Source organism: Myiozetetes cayanensis, unplaced genomic scaffold (genome assembly GCF_022539395.1).
Source record: "Myiozetetes cayanensis isolate MyiCay16 unplaced genomic scaffold, myiCay2020 scf28, whole genome shotgun sequence".
Lineage (NCBI taxonomy): Eukaryota > Metazoa > Chordata > Aves > Passeriformes > Tyrannidae > Myiozetetes > Myiozetetes cayanensis.
The window spans coordinates 787,003-807,260 of NW_026087499.1; the positions used below are offsets into that span (position 1 = coordinate 787,003).

The 20,258-nt window shown below is 52.3% G+C and overlaps 2 protein-coding genes across 2 annotated transcripts in view; one reads left to right on the top strand and one right to left on the bottom strand.

The window, feature by feature from the left end:
* Window positions 1-293: 293 nt before the first annotated feature.
* TPRG1L (tumor protein p63 regulated 1 like) lies at window positions 294-3,539 on the bottom strand. The gene is made up of 5 exons (XM_050322384.1): window positions 3,307-3,539; window positions 3,130-3,221; window positions 2,875-3,051; window positions 2,155-2,308; window positions 294-1,640 (listed from the first exon to the last, which is right to left on the bottom strand). The coding sequence occupies exons 1-5, from the start codon at window positions 3,508-3,510 to the stop codon at window positions 1,446-1,448; spliced, it is 822 nt and encodes a 273-aa protein (XP_050178341.1). The 5' UTR covers window positions 3,511-3,539; the 3' UTR covers window positions 294-1,445.
* Window positions 3,540-6,235: 2,696 nt separating this feature from the next.
* The window catches only part of MEGF6 (multiple EGF like domains 6), a 65,231-nt gene continuing 51,208 nt past the window's right edge, over window positions 6,236-20,258 (top strand). Inside the window, exons 1-4 of the mRNA XM_050322358.1 lie at window positions 6,236-7,015; window positions 8,316-8,450; window positions 11,505-11,614; window positions 18,650-18,754. Coding sequence (XP_050178315.1) covers window positions 6,930-7,015; window positions 8,316-8,450; window positions 11,505-11,614; window positions 18,650-18,754 — 436 coding nt within the window. The 5' untranslated portion in view covers window positions 6,236-6,929. The remainder of the gene's footprint in view (window positions 7,016-8,315; window positions 8,451-11,504; window positions 11,615-18,649; window positions 18,755-20,258) is intronic.

Genomic DNA, 20,258 nt, shown 5'->3' on the forward strand with positions numbered 1-20,258 from the left:
ACAGTAACTGTGCCTGGGCCACTGTGGATTTATTACATGGAATCTTTACAAGAGGGATCACAACTGACACTTCAGGATGTTGAATTACAGGCAACTGAAATGGCAGTTTTTGTCCCAGCTCTCTGGTGCCAACTGGGAGTGGGTGGTTTGGCAGGGAAGGAGCAGCTGGACTATCCTTCCACTGTGTCCTTCCAGGGAGGGAACCCCTTGTTTAGGAATTTATTGGATGTTTTTTCTTATGCTACCTACTTTCACAGCCTCAGTCTCCAGAAAATGAAGAACAAAGACCAAACTGAGTTGAAATTTAACTTTATTGAAGGTTAATGAAAATTGGATAACTTAAAAATGCACAGAGAGGGACAATGCAGCTTGTTGGAGTGCTGATGGAATGCAGCTTTACATGAGTTTCACAAACACACACCTAGGTTAAGGCAAAAAAACACCACTGCAGCACAGTGTTTATCCAGCAGATAAAGGCTCTGATAAAAGGGCATGGAGAGAAGGTCATGCACAAAGAAAAAGCTTGTTAGAATCACCTCTTCAGCAATGCCAGCTCAGTGTCTCTTGTGCTGCTTCTCAGTCCCTGGACGTGAGGCTCAGGGCAGGAATGTACAAAGCAAGGCTGACACACAGTGCTGAAAGATTTTTCTCTGTCTCCATTAAAAAGTCCTGGCCCAAACTAGAGTAGATTTCAGAAAAATGGCTAAGAATATCAGTCTAACCAAAATAGAATTCCTCTTCACTTTTACAAAGAACAGCTTTGAAGGCAAGTGTGTTGGTGAGGCTCTTGGCAATGTTCTCTCACAACAGTCTTTGCTCTGTGGCTGCAGCAAGGAAACAGAGGAAGCTCCAGTGGGTTCTTAGAGGGATTTTTACAAAAGCATATTCAGAGTTCACCAACTGCTGCTGAGCAGGTGGAACTGCAGCTTTAGCAAAAGCCAGCAAATATTGTTAAAGACTGACTGACAGCTTTCAGAATTCCTAACGGGCATTAATGAGAGCGCTGAGATCATGGAGATTGGAACAGTAATTCCTCTTTAGTCAACACTAATCAGTCCCAAGCACAGGGTGGGATTTGACACCATACACAGGGATACTGCAGTAATGTGGCACAAAGGTTCTGTTGTACAGCAGGTACTTGGGCAGAGTTTCAGCAGGTTCCAAGGGCACTTCATGAACAGGAGGAACAGGACTGGAAGGACATGGAACACGCCGCTGCTCACCCCACAAGGACCATGGGGGCTGTATATCAGGTACAAAACACTGGACTGACACCACTGTGTGCCTGCTTCTCAGATCCAACCTGTGCATTCCCCAAACAACCTGGAACTGTCCTACAACCACCCCCTTTCCTTCCCCAGACTTCCCTTTGCCCCCGTGTGCTCTGCCCCCAGCGCGCTCTCCCCAGGGGACCAACAGCAAGTCACTTGCCCTTCAACAGGGGGTTAAAATCCAATTTTTCCTCTTGTCATGGAGTAGCCCAGTTTGGCCTCGTTGTTGATGAAGGACATCAGTCCCAGGTAGGTCTCGATGAGGATGGGCCGCTCCAGCACCAGGACACCAGTAGCACTTCCTGGCACAGGGCCCTCCTTGTGGGCTTTCTTCACAGCCTGGATCAGCTGGGTTTGGAAGCTTTCAAGCTGAAAGAAAAAAAAAATCACCTTGTTTTCCCATTGTTTTACAAACTGTTAGGGAAACAGCTGCTGATGTGGAATGGAGAAGGATTAACAGTAAAGCCATAGTTGTCAGGGATCTCACGTACTGTGATGAATGTCACATTCTGGTATTTAACCTCAGGGATTCACACAGGACACTACTGACACGTGACTTAAACATGGGCTGGATGGGTAAAGATGTATCAGTGACCAAGTGTTCATTTCTGCCCTGATCACTGATGTGTTGCACTTAAAGCATTCTAGTTTTAAAAACTCCAGAGGGAATCACCTATCTCAAGAAGAACCAAGAACCCCCTCAGTGGAGGTTTTCAGTGAACAATTAAACCAGCTGTTAGTTAGCTGGCAGCCTCAGAGGAAAAATCCACCAGCCTGTCAGGTAAGTAAGAGCAGGAACAGGCCAAGATCCATTTGCTTTTTGGCTTTACAGGACTCTGCACTTTTGGAAGTTTCAGTTTCCTTTTCCTTGCCCGTTCCTTACCCTGCACAGAGACGCGACCTTCTCATCAGCGTCTGCCATGGGGTGCTCGGTGAAGGTGATGTAGGGGATGTTGGTGGACCAGGGGTTCCACCTGTTGATGAAGGAGGCACGGCTTTGCTTGTCCCACTGAATGCGGATACCGACACCTTCCCGCCTGTAGTGGAGACCAGAATTAACAGGGTAAGACTTTCCAGTTGTTGAGGCACCTTTAACTGGAACGCTCTGCCTGACAAAGACATACTTGAAACTGGAAGCTGAAATGCAAATTATAGTAAATTTTTCCTGTAGGCAAGAAATAGCATGAATTCAGCCCTTAAAGGAACCTTCCTATGAGATGAGAGCAAGAAGGTGAAACTCCTTGGACACCTGGGATGTAGAACCTGACCTGCACAGCCTGTGACAGCCCATGTGTATGGGGCCCTGACAACACTGAGGTGGTGCTGCTGCTCCTTACTGCATTACATGATGGTGACAAACTTCTGCTCCCAAATCTCCTCAGCTTATCCTGAAAGTCCTTGAGCAACTCGCTGTTAGTGCAACTACTGACTGTACCAGCAATCCAGCAGCTACCCTGAGGTCTCCTAATGAAGCTTCAGGAACTGTTTGCAGAGTTAAGTAAGTGAAAGGAAGAATTCTCAGACCTTTCCCGTGGTCAGCTCCAACTGTTCACAGTGACTGTGAGACTCACAGTGACGTTACAGCGTGACTGTGGCAGCTTACCTGTTCAGAGATTTCGGTGGGAACTCGAACTCCCCCACGGAGATGGTGTCCACAGCGCTGAGGGCGATCCTCGTCACCTGCTGGCACTGCAGGCTGATGAAGTTGTACTTACAGACCAGGAGGGACCAGTCCGTGATGAGGACAAGGCGCTCCTTCTCATTGTTCCAGTGATCGATCCTGGTAAGAGAATGTGACCGAGCTTTAGTGGTGCTGAGGCTGCCCCTGCCCTGCCCTCGCTCCTGCCCCGGGACTCACTCGGTGAGCAGCCACACGCTCTGCACCTCCCCGTCCTCGGCGGGCAGCACGACCACCCGGATCTCGCTCACGGCCTGCTCGATGGTGCCGGGCTGCGGGGGAAGGCACACGCGGGTCAGGGGTGCGGGCGGGGGGTGCGGGCGGCCCGGCCCGGCCCGGCCCTTCCCCGGCGCGCACCCTGAACACGAAGTACTGGCGCAGGCGGCCGGCGCGGCCCGCGGTGCGGACACTGAGCGGCCGCAGCGTCTGCCGGGCCGGCGGCGCGGGCGGCTCGAAGGGCGGCCCGGACCCCCCCGGCACCAGCGTGGCGGCCCCGGGGCTGCCGGGGCTGCCGGAGCCGCCCCCCGGGCCGCCCTCGTCCGCGTCCCGCAGCTGCAGCATCGCGGCCCGCCCGGCCCGGCGGCCTCGGCGCCTTCCGGGGCGGAGCGAGCGCGGCCGGTGCCGCTGCCGGTGCGGGGGGGGACCGGGGGCGGTGCTGGGGGCCGGGCCGGGCCGGGGGGCGGTGCTGGGGACCGGGAGGCGGTGCTGGGGGCGGTGCTGCGGTCCCACCGCCTCCCGCGCACGGGAGGGATGCGCGGGCGGTACCCAGGCAGAGGCCGGCGGGATGCAGGATGCGGGTGGCGGGATGCAGGATGCTGGTGGCGGGATGCAGGATGCTTGGTGGCGGGATGCAGGATGCGGGTGGCGGGATGCAGGATGAGGGTGGTAGGATGCGGGTGGCGGGATGCAGGATGCGGGTGGCGGGATGCAGGATGAGGGTGGTAGGATGCGGGTAGCGGGATGCGGGTCACGGCAGTGCTTCCCACCCCCCGCTCGCCGGGTAACGGGCGCGTCCCCATCGCACACCGGGGCGGTGCGAAGTGGCGGGTGCTGTCACTGTCGCTCCCCCCGGAGCTGTGTTAGGTACCAGGTGCCATCAGTCGTCAGCACAGGAGCTGCATCAGGTACCGTCACCATCACACACCGAGACTGTACCGGGCACTGTCACTGTTCCACACCCGGGGCTGTACCAGGTGGTGGGTGCTGTCACTGTCCCTTGCCTGGAGCTGTACTAGGTACGAGGTGTCACCTCTCTCACACATCTGGGGCTGTATGAGGTACCAGGTGTCATTCCTGCTGCACACCCAGAGAAGTTCGAGGCCTGTCTTGGCTCTGCTGTGGATTTTCAGGGCTGAGGAAGACAAGCACATGCACACACCACAGAGAGTCCAGCGGGAAGCCCTGGGCTTAGCCAAAATGATGCTCTGCTCTGCCCAGGTGGTCTGGAGAAGGAGTTTGATGTACCCACAGAGCAATGGGATTTGTGGACCTACAGTGGCCAGTCAGAGCTCCTGTGAAGCAAATCCAGGTCAGAGGTATGAGATCCTTAAACACCATCAGGTCAGAGCTCAAGAAGGTGCTGGAGCAATGCAGGACTGGGGACAGACTGTGATTTGAGAGCCCTGACATCCTTGTCACATCCAGAATGCTTGATAGCAAAGATTAAATAGCGCTGGGAATGAAGGGCATGTTAATGTTTTGGTTTCTGTGGGCTCTGGCATGACTGCAGATATTATCATCACTATTTATGGAACTGTATCGACTCTTGGACCACTGTCAGCGCTGTTTTACCCAGAGCCAGAGGATGACATCCTTGGCGGGCGGCCGTGCTGGGAAATGATATAAAATTGAAAACACACTAAATTGACTTCACAGACAGGGTTGGGTTTCAGATATCTGACTTTCACATGTGTCCCATGAATTCCCTGCTGAGTTCTCTGCAGCCCTTGCTCACATGGGCCTGTTTAGGTGGGAAACCTCACTGCTGTCTTTAAGAGAACTGCAGAGCTGACTTTATGCTCAGTCACCCCTCGTGCTGTGCTCAAAGAGCAGCTTTTCCCAGTGGAGCTTCCCCTTCTCCCCACAGGCAGCCTGCTGGGGTGGCTGTGGCTGGGAGGGTCACCATGCCAGGCCAGCCAGGACCCTGCAGTGAGTTGTGTCCTGTCCGTGAGGCAGCCAGGGTTGTCACCTGAGACAGTGTGGGAGCTGTGGCTGGACCGATCAATCCCCATTCCTGGCCCTGAGCCGTGTCCTGGAGAGGGAGCTCGACTCCCGGCTCTGCCCAGTCCTTGCCCATAGGGAGGGATCCCTGGAAGTCTAACTGGGAGCAGCAGCCTCTTTCCTACTGTTGGAAAAGTCCTAACTTTTTAAATGCTGGACAGGAAAACAGAGGCTTGGATTTATTATATCCTGGGGCTCTCTCTGTCATTATAAAACATCTTCATGTGCTGCCTTTCTTCCTGAGGAAGAATGAAGGATGTTTTCTTCCCATCTGTTAGGCTTGGCAGATATTTTACTGCTAAGTGGTAGCATCACCTGCTCTTTTCTTTGACCTATGGGATTTATGGCACTTGCTGTGACCTTAGGAGGGTTCTGGTGTAACGAGCAGCTGCCTCAGTTTCTTCCAAGACCCACCAGATTATGGTCATGGCCCTTGGGGACTTTAGTCTTGATTAATGGCTGTCCTTCAGCTGCAAAATATGTCCATGAAACTATCCAAACCTTCTTACCCTGCTTCTCTGCTGGAAATCAGCACCTACCAGGGGTCGGGTGTGCCCTGGAGTGCCCCAGGGCAGTGCCCGGCTTCTGCTCTGGTTCCTCCTCGCCCTTGGAAGGGTTTCCTGGCAGGTTCTTGAGGCTGGAGGGTTCAGTGCAGCATCCCTGCTCTGCTCTCCTCCCCATCCCGCTGTGCCAACTGCCGCGTGCAGCTGGAGCTGTCCCTGTCAGCAGAATTTCCCTGGTAAGTGATCAATTTAGTTATCTGTTGGAGTGCTTAGGAAAGATTGAATCTCTCTTTGGGTGTTTTTAGAGCTGCTGGGAAAGGGATTTTGGGTGGTGTGTCCGGAGCTGGCCTTGGGAAGTGCAAAGGAGCTGCCTGAGGAGGAACAGACCCGAACCATCGCCGCTCCATCCCCGTGTGCAGGGCCGCCCCCTCCCCTGCTCGGGGCTGGGCACAGCTGGTGGGAGGGATTTCTGACTGACAGCGAGGAAAGAGGCAGGAGAGCATGTGAGGGAAAGGAGCTGGACCTGGAAAGGCAGGGGGAAGTTTTGTGACTCCCGTGAACTGCAGGGAAGCTGCTCCGGTGCGTGTGTTCGTGTTCGCTCCCGGCTGCGGAGGAAGGTGGGAGCTGCGGCAGGAGGATGCCTGCGCCTCTGCCGATGGAGTGAACGAGCACCCCGTGTGCTTTGGGGAAAGCCCCTGGGAAGTGGGATTCTCCTGCCAGGAGAGCTCCCGTTCTTCTTCATTTCTCTTGCCAAGTGCTGGTTTTCAGAGTACCTCAGGAAAAGGATCTCAGCTCCGGAGCAGCTCAGCCCACATGGAGCTGTGCTGCTGGACACAACCCAGGTCTTGTGAGCCCCCAGGTCTCTCTGGGCTTTGTCAGGAAGCAAATCCCAGAAGGAAAAGTCACTTCAGTGCATTTCACTGCGAGCAAATGAGCATGAGAAGCCAGGTTTGGTCTGGGGGAAAAACCCAGCGGCAACCTGCACTGTGATCATTTCCCGTGGACTGAAGAAACTCGCTGAGTGAACCCAAGAGGGAGGAAGCATCCAGGGATGATAAATCCGCTTTCCCGCCGCGAGAACTCCCCTGCGCTCCGATAGCTTTGTCCCTTCCAAGGAGAGACACCGGCAAGCTGGGAGCAGGAGGCAGCCGGCTCATCTGCCTGCGGGGAGGAGGAACTGGCGGAGCTGTGCCGGAGGAGGCTGCGGGATTCCCTGGGCACCCGCGGGGAGCACCTGGAGGGAGAGGAGCAGTTGCGATGGAGTTTCCTGCGGTGGCACTGTCATTCATCCTGGCGCTGCGAATATCTCCGCTGGCTTCTGGGAGCAAACTGCAGCCCCACATGTGAGTAGGAAGGAGTGAGTTCCGGAGGGGTTTTGTCGGGCAGGGAATGGAAAAGCAGGAGCGAAATACAGTGTTTTCAAATCAAGGAAGAAGTGAGGAGCAGGGAGTGAAGGGGACCAGGGGCTGTTGTGGGTTTCTTTATTTACTACCAGATGTGCAAAAAGGGGAATAGAAAATCGAAAACCTCGATAATCTTTGCTTGTAAACTCCGGGTTTAACTGAAATGCTGCTATTGTGAGACTGAAAGAGGTGATTCTTCTCTGAATAGCTTGCCCTTTCTTCCCAGACGGGCCGTTTTTATGGCACTTCACGGATCTTTCTTATTCCACGTTCCTCCCCGCCCGCTGCTGTTACTCCAGCAGCACGTAGGCTGCTCTTTTTAATTACATTTTACAGTTACAGTTTGGTGTTAATCATTTGGCTGCTTTGGAAAACTTCCTTGCAAATTTGGCCTCCTGCCAGAAGATGGTCTCTCGGAGCCAGGGGATCGCTCTAATTCCCTTTGTGCATGGAGCCGGTGTGCTGTGGGCCACTGACTCCAACCCACCCTCCTTGAGGGGTTTAATTCTTCGGTAAAAGGGATCCTTTAGCAGATAAAGGTTTTGCAAGAAGCTGCTTTTTCTCCCTACATCAGGGGTTTTGTGTTCCTGCCCTGACAGTTACTTTCAGGACTTCTTGGACGAGGCCCTGGAGCTGAGCCCTGTGCCAGCGTGCCACCGTTGGAGTGGAGCAGTCGGATGCCAGCTGTGGTCTCTGAGCTTCACCACGTCCAAATTATTTCGTTTCACTTCTTTTATAGAAAGTATCTTTGTGAAAACTCTGAGTCCCTTTGGAGTAACTGGAAGCGGCAGAAGCAGCCCCAAATACTGTGTGGCTCGTGGCTTACAGAATCAGGAACAAATGTCTCCCTCTTTATTCTTAGTTAAAACCACTGACTTGTGCTGGGAGAAAGAGTTAGGATTAGAGAAGAAACAAAGTGCAAAGTGGTGTTTTCCTTGTTTTCTTACTGCATTGCATATATTCCTTTTATTTACTGGAATTAGTCTTAGTTCTGAATGAGTGAGAAACCGTCACTGTGGCTGGTTGACCTGGCACGATTTCTTTTCCCTGCAGCGATTTAACTAATTGAGGAGGCAGATGCTGGGGGTTGCCCAAGACCTTCCTGCCCTGTCAGCAGGAAATGCAGTTGCCCCCGGCAGGAGCCTGTTGGGGCCGTGGGAGCATTGCACCGTGCCCCTGTACCCCTCTGTACGCCCCCAAAGCCTCCCAGACCCCCTGAACCCCTGTTTGTGTGCCCCAGGCCCAACGTGTGCGCGGAGCAGCAGCTGGCGGTGGTGGGGCAGCAGCAGCCGTGTGTCCGGGCGCTGACCCGCGCCGTCAAGGTGTGGAAGCAGGACTGCGGGGGCCGGCGCTGGTGCTCGGGCTACGAGCGCAGGTAGGTGCTCTGCCTTCTGCTTCGGGGGCTCCCTGTGGGAGGAAAGGTGGCTCCTGCTCCCCAGCAGCAGCGGGGAAGGGAGCCTGATGCCCGCTGGGTGTCTGAGCCTACCTGGCACCTCTGTGACACAGAGCTTTTAAGCTGTTCAGGAATTCCTGAAGAAAAGCTGCTTGTGTTCTAAAGAAGCCTTGTCCTCCTGGTGGGCTGTTTCCCACCTTCCGACGATGCACGACATCTGTTTCCTGTGATCCAGCTACGGTAATGAAATGACTTGTTCACATCGTGTGTGTTGTATCTTTAGATGCTTCAGTGCCTTCTGTCTCACAGAGCTGATGGCAGGAGGGTTATTGTCCAAAAATAATCATAACTGTGGCCATGGTGCCAGCGATGGGGTGGTGCAAGTGCACCTGTGAGGACAGGGACTGGTGGATTTGCTGCAGGATTTGCTGCAGGATCACCACCTTCCTTTCACTCCATGAGCTGGACCACGCTCAGGCCCATCTGAGAAGAGCGTAGAGCTCAGTGGAGTGGGGCTGGCACGGGTGAGCACAGAGTTTGAGTGTACTCATAGTACCCCTTGAGATCCAACTGTCCAGAGCTGGGAGCCCAGGCAGGAGGGCTCTGAACACGTGTTACAGTGCAAATAATGAACTTTTCTTACCTACCCAGCAGCCAAACTACAACGTGCCCAAGCTGCTTCCATCCCCCACCTGCTTTTCCGGCCTCATTAGGCAGTTACAAGCCTTTACAGAATAATGATAGTTGTCGTCTCAAAGAAGCAGCTTGGACTCGAGACAGCTTTCAAGTCTTGACTTTAGGAATTCCTCCTAACCTGTAATTGCCAGTAATTACCCTGGTGATGAGATCTGTGTCGTGGTAACAAAGGAGCAAACAGAGTCTGGCTTTTGGCTGTGTTTTAAGGGAAGGCTTTGAAAGGATGGGTGCCCTGTCTGCTTCTACTTCAAAGCCCGTGAGCTCTTCAGCCCCAGCTGTCCCTTCAGCTCTTTAATGGACGGTTTTGACATCATAAATCAAGGGACTGAAATGAAATAACTCTCTGTTCTGCTCCATTCTAAATATCAGAACAGCCCAGTGCTAAAACTCTGTTCCTGATGGAAATGCAGAGGAGAAGCCTGTGAAGGATTTCATCCCAGGAGCTGTGAGAGCAGAACATTCCTCAGGCATCATTTTGTCCCAGATTCCCTCACTCTAAACCTCTGGTAGTTCCCACCACAGCCAGCCTGTTCCAATAGCTGGGAGCTCTCCTGCCAGGCTCCCTCGTGCCGAGCCATCGAGGGCAGTGGCACACGCAGGGACTCTGAGGAGCCTCTGGCTCACCCTCTGGAGCTGCTCCAGCTGGACCTGGCTCCGGCAGCACAGGGCTCAGGAAGTTCATTCACAGCTTCAGGATCTGGCCTGAAGTTGGCCTCGGTACCTTTGGGTTCCTGGAGGTGATGGGGAGCTCCAGCATCTGCTCGGGGCAGCCAAGTGGAGCATCCTCAGCCTGCTCTGCTCCGCCTTCCTGCTTTGCTCCCGGTGTGCAGCTTCCCAGTGAGTAACAACAGCAGGTAGCTTTGCTCAGTGTTCTGTAACCAGACTTGGAGGAATGACAGTGATATCCCAGAGGGGCTGGAAAGGGATTTTCCAGCAGCAGGACACAGCAGGATTTCCTGGGTTCCATTAGTTCTGGCTCATTCCACATTTTCTGTGCCAGGGACTCCTTAGAACACAAAAGAAAACAGAAACAATGAAGATAAAGTATCTCCTGTGTGGCTCTTTCCTGTCTGCAGCACCCAGATACCCACAGGCACCGAGGCTGTCACAATATTTGCCTTTCCCTGAGAACAGCCTGGACTGGCTGAAGGGTCTGAAGTGTCCCACAGAGTCACCTGGGTGTGTGGGGGTGACGCTGCTCAGGGGCTGCTGGGGCACAAAGAGCTCGGGATCAGCCCTGAGCTGTCCTACCTCACTATTTCTACCTTTTCCTCCTCTTTTCTGAGCTTCCTTGTTATGTTCACACCACCCTGCACCCACCATCTCCCCTTCTCCTTCCACTGCCCCCTGTCCTCCCCAGGCTGGACTGGACAGAGCTCCTGGTACCAAGAGGATCCTGATGGATAGGAGCCTGGTGCCTGTAAATGGCTTTCTCAGCTTCTTCTGGAACACAACTATTTCCTTCATAATGTGCTAACAGCTCATACAAAAAAGATATTGCTATCTGCTCTTATTTTTCTCAGCTGTTCTTCCATGTGCTGATTGGCACAGAGGAGTCCAAAGGTTTCCTTCCCAGGAATTAATGGTTTGCCGTTACTTTGGTTTTTTTTTGTAGAGACATTCAGATGAAATCAAACAACTCGACTGAGTTAGGGTAAATATTTTCAGTGGACATGCACAACACATCTGCTGTGCCAAATATTTGTTGTTGTTTGCCTGATTTGCTTTGGTGGAGCAGTTTCATGTTCTGCCAGCGGAGCTTTGTAAAAATCAGCTTCAAAAGTTTTATCTGTGTTTCAGTTCTCACAAACACACAACATCAAATTTCCGGGAAAAACGTGTCACTTTTATTTATTTACACTTCAGATGAGTCCCTGCTTTACTCCCTCAGCTGCCACCCTGGAGGGAACTACTCGGAGTAGTTAAAGGGATCCTCAGCATCCCCTGCCAAGCTGTGGAGCCTTGCTGTGTGCACCAGCTCTTGGAGGAGCTTGGTGTTGCCATCAGGGATTTTTTTAGCTCACCAGACCCTTGGAGACATCTGCTCCTGCTCACTGAAATACCTGTTGTTCTTGAAATTCACATTTCCTTTGTGAGCAAGAGTAAGAGAGGATCTCAGAGCTGTGAAACAGGTTAGAAGAGAGTCTGGGGTGTTATGGGGACCTGGGCACTCATCTCTCGTGTTCCCAGTTAGAGTAAATTAGGAGTATTTTCTTAGCATCAGTGATCACTGCCAGAGCAGGTGGAAGACAATATCAGCACGTTTGCAAACACAATTGCTCATTTTCTCTGGCTCCACGTTTGGAGTGACAAGCTCTGCTCTTGGCTGTTGTGTTTCAGGGTGGTGTACTACACGGGCTACAGGCAGCTGTACCAGCTGACATCCCAGACCACGTACAGGTGCTGCCCAGGATGGTCCCAGCTCGCAGGGGAGGACGGGTGTCTGCACCGTAAGTGTCGCGCTGCTCACGGGAGGGTCTTTGCTTTTTTGGCTGAGGGTGCTCATTTCAGCTCCTGGGCCTGCAGTAAACACTGTGAGAGTGTCTTTAAATGTCTTTAAAAAGAACTGGCGGTTTGTTGTGGTTTTTTTGTTTGTTTGTTTTGCTGTATTTTTTTCTGTTTCCTTTTTTTACTATTAATATTGCTGTTATTGTTATTATTTTGATTTCCTTTAACTGTGCATCAGAGGGATTCTGCTCTGGCTTCCCCTTGTGTTGCTTTCTGTTTTTGGAGAATTTCCATGTTACAGCATGAAAGGGTTTCAGGGTCCCAGTCATTTATCCACTTGCCAAGTGCTACTAAATGTTTAAAATCGAGCCCAAATGGATGTTTCCAATGGCGCCATTGGCAGAAGCTCTGGAAACTCCTGCGGGAAGGGATGTGTGTGCTGGGGGCTGGGTCTGTTATTTTAGGGCTCAGTGAGTTTGAGCCCCTGTGAGAGGTTTGGGATCTCTGCATCCACCCCTTACCTGCTTCCTCCCATATCCAAAGAGCAGTTCTGGGCTCAGGATGGTGGGATCCAGCAAGGGATGTTGCAGGATCAGCCTCAGGGGAGAGAGCACACAGCCATGGGGGGAGTGGCACTGGTCAGGTCTGGAGTGGAGACCCAGAACTTGAGCCTTTGGGATTCTCTGGCTGGATTCCTGCTCTCTTCTAGTGCAGTTCTCTGCCAAGCAGGCATGGAAGTGTCTCCTTCCCAGCTGTGTGGGAAGCTGGGATATGTATTCAGGTTTGCACATGAGTCAGGCTGGGGATGTGCAAATATTAGTCTATAAGATGATTTTATGCTGCTGTTGCAGGAGGCAGAGGCAGTTTTGTCCCCATGGGCCCCACATTCCCCATTCCCCTCCAGACTTCCCTGCCTGACATGGGAGGCAGCTGCTCTGCTGCTTCCCCCAAACCCTCAGCCACATCCAGCTGGGGAAACATTCAACTGGAAACTGCTTCTGAGACGTTGAGAGCAAAGAAAACCCTCCTCTGGAGTCAAGCAAAGGTTTATTTGAGCTGATGTGTAGAGCTGAATGTCACCCAGCCATGGGCAGCTCCACTGTGAGGGCCATTGGGATTGGGATTGACCTCCAGTACAGGAAAATGTCTCCCACAGCTGGTTGCCTTTTGTTGTGTGTTCTGTACCTTCCCTGTGCTTTGATGCTTTGAACCAAAGGTTTACCAAAAAAAGGGAAAAAAAGGTGTGTGAAGCAACCAGTCTTTATTCTTCCTATTGCAAAGCCTGGAGCCAAGGAGAGCAATGCACTGGGCAGAGGAAGCTCCAGGGGTGCCCCATAACCCCCTGTCAGTGAGCAGATAATAACCTCAGCTGAACTCAGAAAAGCACCTTCTGTAATGATTTTTCCTGCCAAGGAAGTGAGTAATTCCATGCAGGAAGGAAGCAGAGAAAAGGAAATAAAGCTGCTCAGGGCACGCTCTGAACTCATCCTTCTCATCATCTGGGCTGGGAATGGTTCTCCTGGGCTGCTCCCTGCAGGGCTGGGCTGGAGTGAAGAGGAAAGGGATGAAAGCAGAGTGACACCAGCTCCAAAAGTTCTGCAGGAATCGCTGCTGAGCTGCTGGGGAGGTTGAAGTGGATCGAGAGCTGCGAGCTCTGTCTCTGTTCAGCCATTCAGCCTGGTTGGATACCACTGACTTCACAACCAGGACGTGCTGTAACCTCGTTTCTGGGGCAGAGAAATGAGTATCTCAAGTGCTGCAGGCCCCCAGCACAGGCAGGAGCACTTCCAGGGGTTCCTTGAGGCAGAAGCTCAAGTGACTTTGCTCTGTGAATCATCTTGTCACCCCCTGAGAGCAGCAGGAGAGTAGCCACCTGGTTAGGGGCTGAGGGGGGGCAGTGGGGCTCATGCTCCCTGATCCCAGACCCCACAGCAGCAGCTGGAGGAACATTCCACGGGCAAACAGGACTGCTCTGCCCTGCCCTGGTGGGGTGGCTGGTGCCCCAAGCTGGGATTTCTGTCAGACTGCCCTGGGAAACGTGTCTGCGCTCTGCGTAACTAAACCCTCGTCCCAGGGAGCTCCTGGCTCTTGGTTTGCAGGGATGTGATGACTTTTCCTGCTGGTGGCTCTGGCCTCGGCACAGGCATGTTCTTCTGGAGCAGGGGAGGGTGTAGGAAGGTCTGACAGGGGATTGTCAGTAAACAGGAGCGAGGTGCTGGGGCAGGGGCACACGGCCAGGGCGCTGTGTGTGACACAGGATTTGCTGGTTTGTGTGCAGCCTGGAGTCAGCTGCACTTGCTGCTGGAGCTCTGCTGAATGCCACAGAGCTCTTGTGCCAAAACATGTCTCTGGGGTTTGTGGCCTTCCTATCTGGCTCCAGAGATCATCGATTGTGTTCCAGGAGTGCTGAGGAGGGGAAGGGCATCGCTGCTGACAGGTTAATTAGGGCTGTTGCCACCGTGCAGTGCAATCTCATCTTATCTTGCTCTTCTGCAGCTCCTCACTGCAGGGCTCTCTTTGCTCCAAATGCTGGGCTGGTCATCACCTGGACACTGAGGGTGATGATAGATACCTTTATGAGAAGGGAATCCCAGCACCCTCGTGGGTCCCAGCTCAGGTGAGTTGTTTGGGCTCTCAGTGCCTGGAAGAAGGGAGCAAGCACTGCACTGGGTGTACTCACTCTCAGCTTAGGATGGAGGCTGTAGCAAAACCGGGGTGTCCTCCTCTTCCTCACACGCAGGTTTAAGTCTCTAAGCACTTACAGGTGAGGAAATGGCCAATATGGGGCTGTGAGGGCAGTACTGGGAGTGCCTGGGGTCTGCTGGGAGCAGATAGCTTGGAAAGAGATTGGAAAATTTCACAGAAACAAAAATCTCACGGGTATCAGAGAATATTTGGCTTTGTTCCTCTGCTCCTGTGCCCTCTGAAATGGTGACAGCCAGGCTGTCAGCCCTCGCAGGGTGTCCCCAGTCTGGCTGGGTTCTGTGTTTTGTTCTGTCTCTTCTGCTGGTAGCAGAAGGGTGAGGGCTTGGTGCCTTCCACTGCCCTCTGTCCTGGGCATGCATCTGTTTGGGAAGGAGAAAGGTCAGAAGTCAAGGCACCCTTTGCATTTTTAGCATGGTATCAGGTTCTTTCCCTGCCTGATTGCTGATAGTTTAACTTTCAGACTAAGCTGCTTGGCTTCAAGTGGCCTCTGAGATGCTACTTAAATTCCACCTGGGTTCCATAACACAGGTAAAGCTCTCGGTGATTAGGATGAGGGGCCTGTGTGTCTGGTAATCCCTGTGATCTCCACTTTCAGCTCAAGATGTTGAAAAGAGTCCCACTGAGGCTGTAACTCCTGATGTGTGTGGAGGAGCCAGAGTTCAGGCACAGACAGTGTGTCTGTGCTCCTGGGCCAGCCCCTGCCACCTTCAGAAGGGGCACGGGGAGGCAGGAGGGCTCCAAGGACAGCTGGGCAGAGGAGACCATCACCAGATTTAGTGCAGCTGGGAGTGCTGTGGCTGAACTTCTGAACCCTGGCCTGCCATCCAGCCCAGTGCTGGTTAAAGATGCACCCTGTGCTCCCTGGGGGCACACCAGCCCATCTCTGCCCACGGAGGGGGTTGTACCTCAGTGGGTCCAGACACTGCAGGAGAAATGCTTTTCTCCTTCACTCTTCCTTTAAATCAGTCTAATGTCTGTGACTTCCTCAGAACCCCAGCTCACTAAATCCTTGCTGAGGACATTCCCTGGCCTTTGAGCAGAAGGCAGTGGTGCTTTGTGTAATTCATCCTTTCTTTCCTGTTTCCCTGAACGGTGTCGTTGCCCTTTTCCCAAATTTCATTGCATTAAACGCTGTCGCTCTGAATTAGGAGCTCATTTGCAGGAGGCCTGGAGGGCACAGAGGGGGAGACCCACAACTCCCCCCGACCCCGGGCTGGGAAGTAGGTTATTATGATTTCCACTCGGTATGTGCCAGCCTGCAGCACAGAGCAGGGAATTGTCCGGCTCATTCAGGAAATCTGGGGCACTGCCAAGAATAACACCCCTGTCTTCTAACCCCTGATTTGTGTCGCTGAAATTGCTTCTAATATTTTCCATTGTTGTGCTTCGGGTCTTGCTGCCAGCAAGCTGTGCACTCTGGATCCAGGCTGGGCTTTGCTGGGACCCTCTCAAAGCTCTCTTTTTTAGGTGATTATGGTGAAGGATCTGGGGATGGAAAAAAAAAGCCACTCTCAATTTAGCCACGCAGTCCATTCTGCCCTGTGGTGATGAGGCTGGAAGGAAAGGACTCAAAGAGAAGACAGTCCTTCTGCCATGCCTAGAGCTGGGAGAACCTGGAGACTGCAGCCCCAGAACACCTTAGCACACACCTGGAGAGGGGAAGTTGTCCCTGCCCCGCCGTGCAGGGAAATGTTGGCAGTGCAGGCGTCACAGCTCGGCTGAGCTCGGCAAAGAGCTTCCCAAGATCCAGAGCTGTGCCAGCACGGGATTGACACGGGATCACCGCCGTCCCCAGGGAGACGTGGCCATGAAAAGCGTTAGATGAGAAGATAACTGGCTTTGTGAAGCAGCATTTCATCACAGATTCATTATTTCAGGGAGATGAGTGTTTGGGCTTCAATGCTACCTTTGTGTTATAAATAATCTTCTGTTTTGCAGGGGGGATTTGAAAAATTATCAGGTCCTTAAAAGAGCCAACGCTGAGGCTCGAGTATTTTAGCTCTGGTACATCAGAGGTGCAAAGTTTGGGGAGTTTGGCTCTCGGTGAGAGGGGAACTTGGAACGAGCTGGAGCTGGGTGATCCACAGGGAGCTCCTGTGCCCGTGGCTGTGCCTGACCCCAGGGTGCTCTGGCAGCTGGGTTGTGAAGAAGTGATGGAACAAAGGTCCTCGAAACAGGCACGTAGCTCTGTCTGGCAAGAAGAGTGTGTTTTGATGGAAAACATGCACATTTGGAGAATGGCACATCCACCTAAACCTTCACAAAATATCCCTAATCACAAAACCTCCTTTAGCACAAGACCTCCCCAGTCAGCACGGGCTCGGTGGAAGGCATTGTGTGAGCCAGGGGCAGGATTTAGCGTAGAGGAGAAATTAGGAAGTCAATTGTGTTCCTGTAGGAAAAAACAGAGCCAATATTCGATGCATGGGGGATTCAATGGTGGGAGGAGAATAGTGGGAACTCAGTACTGTGGTTATTGCATTTCCATGTACAGTAGGTTGGAACAGATTTTTCAGGCGTGACAAGTTGACACCCACCAGCTTTGGGTTCCTTTTGTGAAGGTAATCCCTGCCCTTTCCCAGCTCAGAGTTCCTGTGGATGCCTTAAAGTTTTGAGTTATCTTTGACAATTGATAACTTTGCAGATTTATCTCCTGGTGTGCACAAGCCATCCTGCCAATGTGCCCAAAACCCGCAGCCCCTTCCCTGCTCTGCTTCCATCTGTGATCCCTTTTTCTCTGAGTGCACAATTAGTGTTTTGGAGCCGGCCTGGGGTACTTTGTGCCAAGAATTTTGGAGCCATTTTTGAAGCCTGCGCGGGGTGCCAGTTATAATGACACAAAATGAAATGTGTAATCACAGACCTGCTTTTTCTGTCACTAATTACTTACAGCTTTAGCTGGAATGGGAAGAGAAGCCAGGGGGGCTCCCGACTTGCAAAGAGGAGGGAGAAGCTGCAGCCAGCACAGCCAGTGTGCGTGTGGGACCCTCGGCCCAGCGAGCCTGGAATTGTTTCCAGGTGGTCCCATATCATATGGGGGGTTGCAATTCGATCATAGCTTTGTACATTCGGTTGGTACCTGAGCCGAGGGCCCCGAGCACCAGTGACTGTGGCACCACTGGTGGCTGCAGTGTGTTCCTACCTGGGATGCATCAATAAATTGGTCCCCATGGCGTCTCTTAGCCCTGGGCTCTCTGCAGTCCAGCCTGGGCTGAGCAGGGGTGGGAGCTGCTGGGCCAGGTACCAGCACCGTGCCTTTAGCACTGTGTCATCAGGTGACGCTCTCTGCTCCACATTATCCGGTTTGTCATGGCTTTTGTGAGATGTGTTACAACAGTCCCATCACCCTTGGAGTTTGTTACAGTTTGTTCAATGAAAAGGGAAGGGAAAAGAGCAGGTGTGGGAGAAAGAATGAAAAGAGGAGTTGGCTGGCAGTGCAGCTATGTCCAGATCAGTGAACAGAGAGAAAATTTCATTGTCCGAATCTTTAAATGGATTTAAAAGGAAGATGGGTGCTTGTTCTGCGTCCTTACCCTCCAACAAAGCACCGCACACGTGACAGCATCCCTGTTCACAACGTTTCTCCTTTTGACATCAGCCTTTCCCAGTGGGAAATATAAACCATGGGCCGTGTTTCACGAGCTATGAGAAATACAAGTTTCCCTGGAAAAACATAACCTTGCCTGTGGATTTATGTAGATGATTTGGAAAGGTGGATTTCAGAAGCCTAATTGAGCATTCTCTGTCTCTGTGTCCATTTTACACTCCGCTGGGTGAGAACAGAGAAACGTGGCTGCTCAGGCTTACTTACAGTTTAGCTCCATTTCATCCTCCGGGCCGTCCGAAGGTGACGCCGCGTTGGGGTTCCCAGCGCTCCGGGAGAGCCCGTGGAGAGGTGGGAGCGGCTCCCAGTGCTTTTGTTCTGGAAAGATCCCTCCAATTTCAAAACAAGTAACTTGTATTTGTTGCCACAAGATCTGATGTGGCTCAGCACGAGTTATTCCTGACTGGTTTATCCACTTGTTGGCTGGAAAACCATGGTTTCACCAGCAGCCCTTCTGATGTTTTCCTGCGAGTCCTCACTTAGCCACGCTTCAAGGCAAGCCCTGAGACATTCCCTGAGGGACTTTCCTTCCTCCTCCATTTTGAGACTTTGTGTATTGAGTACTGCATTGTCAACCAAGACACTTTCAAAACGGGTTCAGCAGTGGTTTTATAGCTATTCAACTATTCTCTGGGGCTGTGGGCATGTCATCAGTGATGGGTGTTTGTTAGTGCATGTGCCCTTCTGACGGTGAGTGCTGGAATCATCCTCTCCCTCCTCCTTGCAGCTGCCTGCGGTTACAGGGTTTGTCTCAACGGTGGAAGCTGCCGAGAGGGATCCTCACAGCTCTGTCACTGCTCCTCTGGCTTCCAGGGACCTCACTGCCAGCACGGTAAGCAGCCTTGCCAAATTCTGCCTCTAATTTGGAAGTGGAGAGGATAAAGAGCGAGGGATGCCCTGATTTATTTATGTTTTATCTTAGCCATTGTTTTATCTGCAAAATTCCAATAATCTGCTCTTGGCTTTTGTGATGTTTGGGGAGCTTGGATGTTTGGAAAGGAAATGCTTATCATGACTTGCTGCGAGACGCAGCCCCACGCTGTACAATGGCCTTTATTCCTGGCTGCCATCCGCAGCGGGATTTGCTGGAATCGGAGAAGGAAGCTGATTAAAGTTGGGTCAAACAAAGGAACCCTGGGGTCACAGCCTGTGGAACAAGGGCAGTGTGGCAACGAGCTGCCACCTTGGAAAGGAGCGTTGTTGTATCTTGTGTTTTGGGGCTGCTAAGCTTTATTTAATTAACCTTGGTGTAATATACAATTCACAGATGTTCTGGTTTGGGAACATGATATTCTACAGCAACAAACCCTAAGAGCTGGAAGGTTCCCTGTGCTGTGTAGATGGTTGGAGAACATGGTTGTCCCCCTCCTCCCTCTGAGTCTGCAAGGTACAGGGCAGTAGTGATTGCTCACATCATCTTTGGGTGATGCTGATTTATAGCAGCAAATTAAATAATCAGACTTTTTCCTTTACCATCCATCTTTACCATCTGTTCCTTTTTCTGACAAATGTCTGGATTCTCATCATCTCTTGCACTGTTAAAAGTACTCTGTGACTTTGGTGCTCATTAGTCAACATTTGTGCTGGATTTTTGTGATAGGGTGGGAGGCTGGAGGCTGCTTTGGGGGAGGACATCTCATCAGTGGTTTGTTCTTTCCTCATTTGCCACCTATCAAAGGAACTATGCTGGTATTTGAGATTATGGAACCTCCTAGAGAAATAGCTCCCCAGGATGGAGTTGTGGAGCACTGGAGTGACTCTGGATGTGAGCAGGTTGAGGCTGTTTGGTGAAAAGAACATGAAAATACCTGTGTGAGCAAAGCTGCTCCACCACGATGTTCCATGGTGTCATTTGTCTTCAAGAAACCTGCGCCTGATCCAAATGGTATCGCTTTTCTTTTGTGGAAAGAAACACAAATGTGTTTGTTTTAGAGGCAGGACGCTCCCTGTCTTGGCCAGACTCCTATCAGACCTTTCAGCATGGGATGTTTTTGCTGGCCAGCCCCGAGCAGCAGCAGCCCTGTGTTTACCCTGGCTGGGGAGCCGGCGGTTCCCCATCGCCCGGTTCCCCGGGTGTGATGCTGTCCTTCCTGGTCCCCTGAGCTGCTGACAGGGATAACATTCGTGCACTCTCTGTGTTAGATCACCCCACTGTGAAGGCAGAGCCCTGGATGGGGCTGCACAAGCTCTGGCAGGAAGGTCTGTGGCACATCGTGTGTACCCATCCACATTTCCTCGCCTGTTCTGTTGCCTCTTGCCTCTCGGTGGCTTTTTGACCCTGTCAGGTGCTGTCAGTGTAGGCACTGATCTCCTTCCTCCCCTCTCCTTGCCTGCCT

Excerpts from the sequence above, each read along its gene's own strand:
- TPRG1L (XM_050322384.1), bottom strand. The coding sequence starts at position 3,510 with ATGCTGCAGCTGCGGGACGCGGACGAGGGCGGCCCGGGGGGCGGCTCC. Across the intron at positions 3,222-3,306 it reads GCCAGTACTTCGTGTTCAGG|CCCGGCACCATCGAGCAGGC; the intron begins GTGCGCGCCGGG and ends CTTCCCCCGCAG. Across the intron at positions 3,052-3,129 it reads AGCGTGTGGCTGCTCACCGA|GATCGATCACTGGAACAATG; the intron begins GTGAGTCCCGGG and ends TTCTCTTACCAG.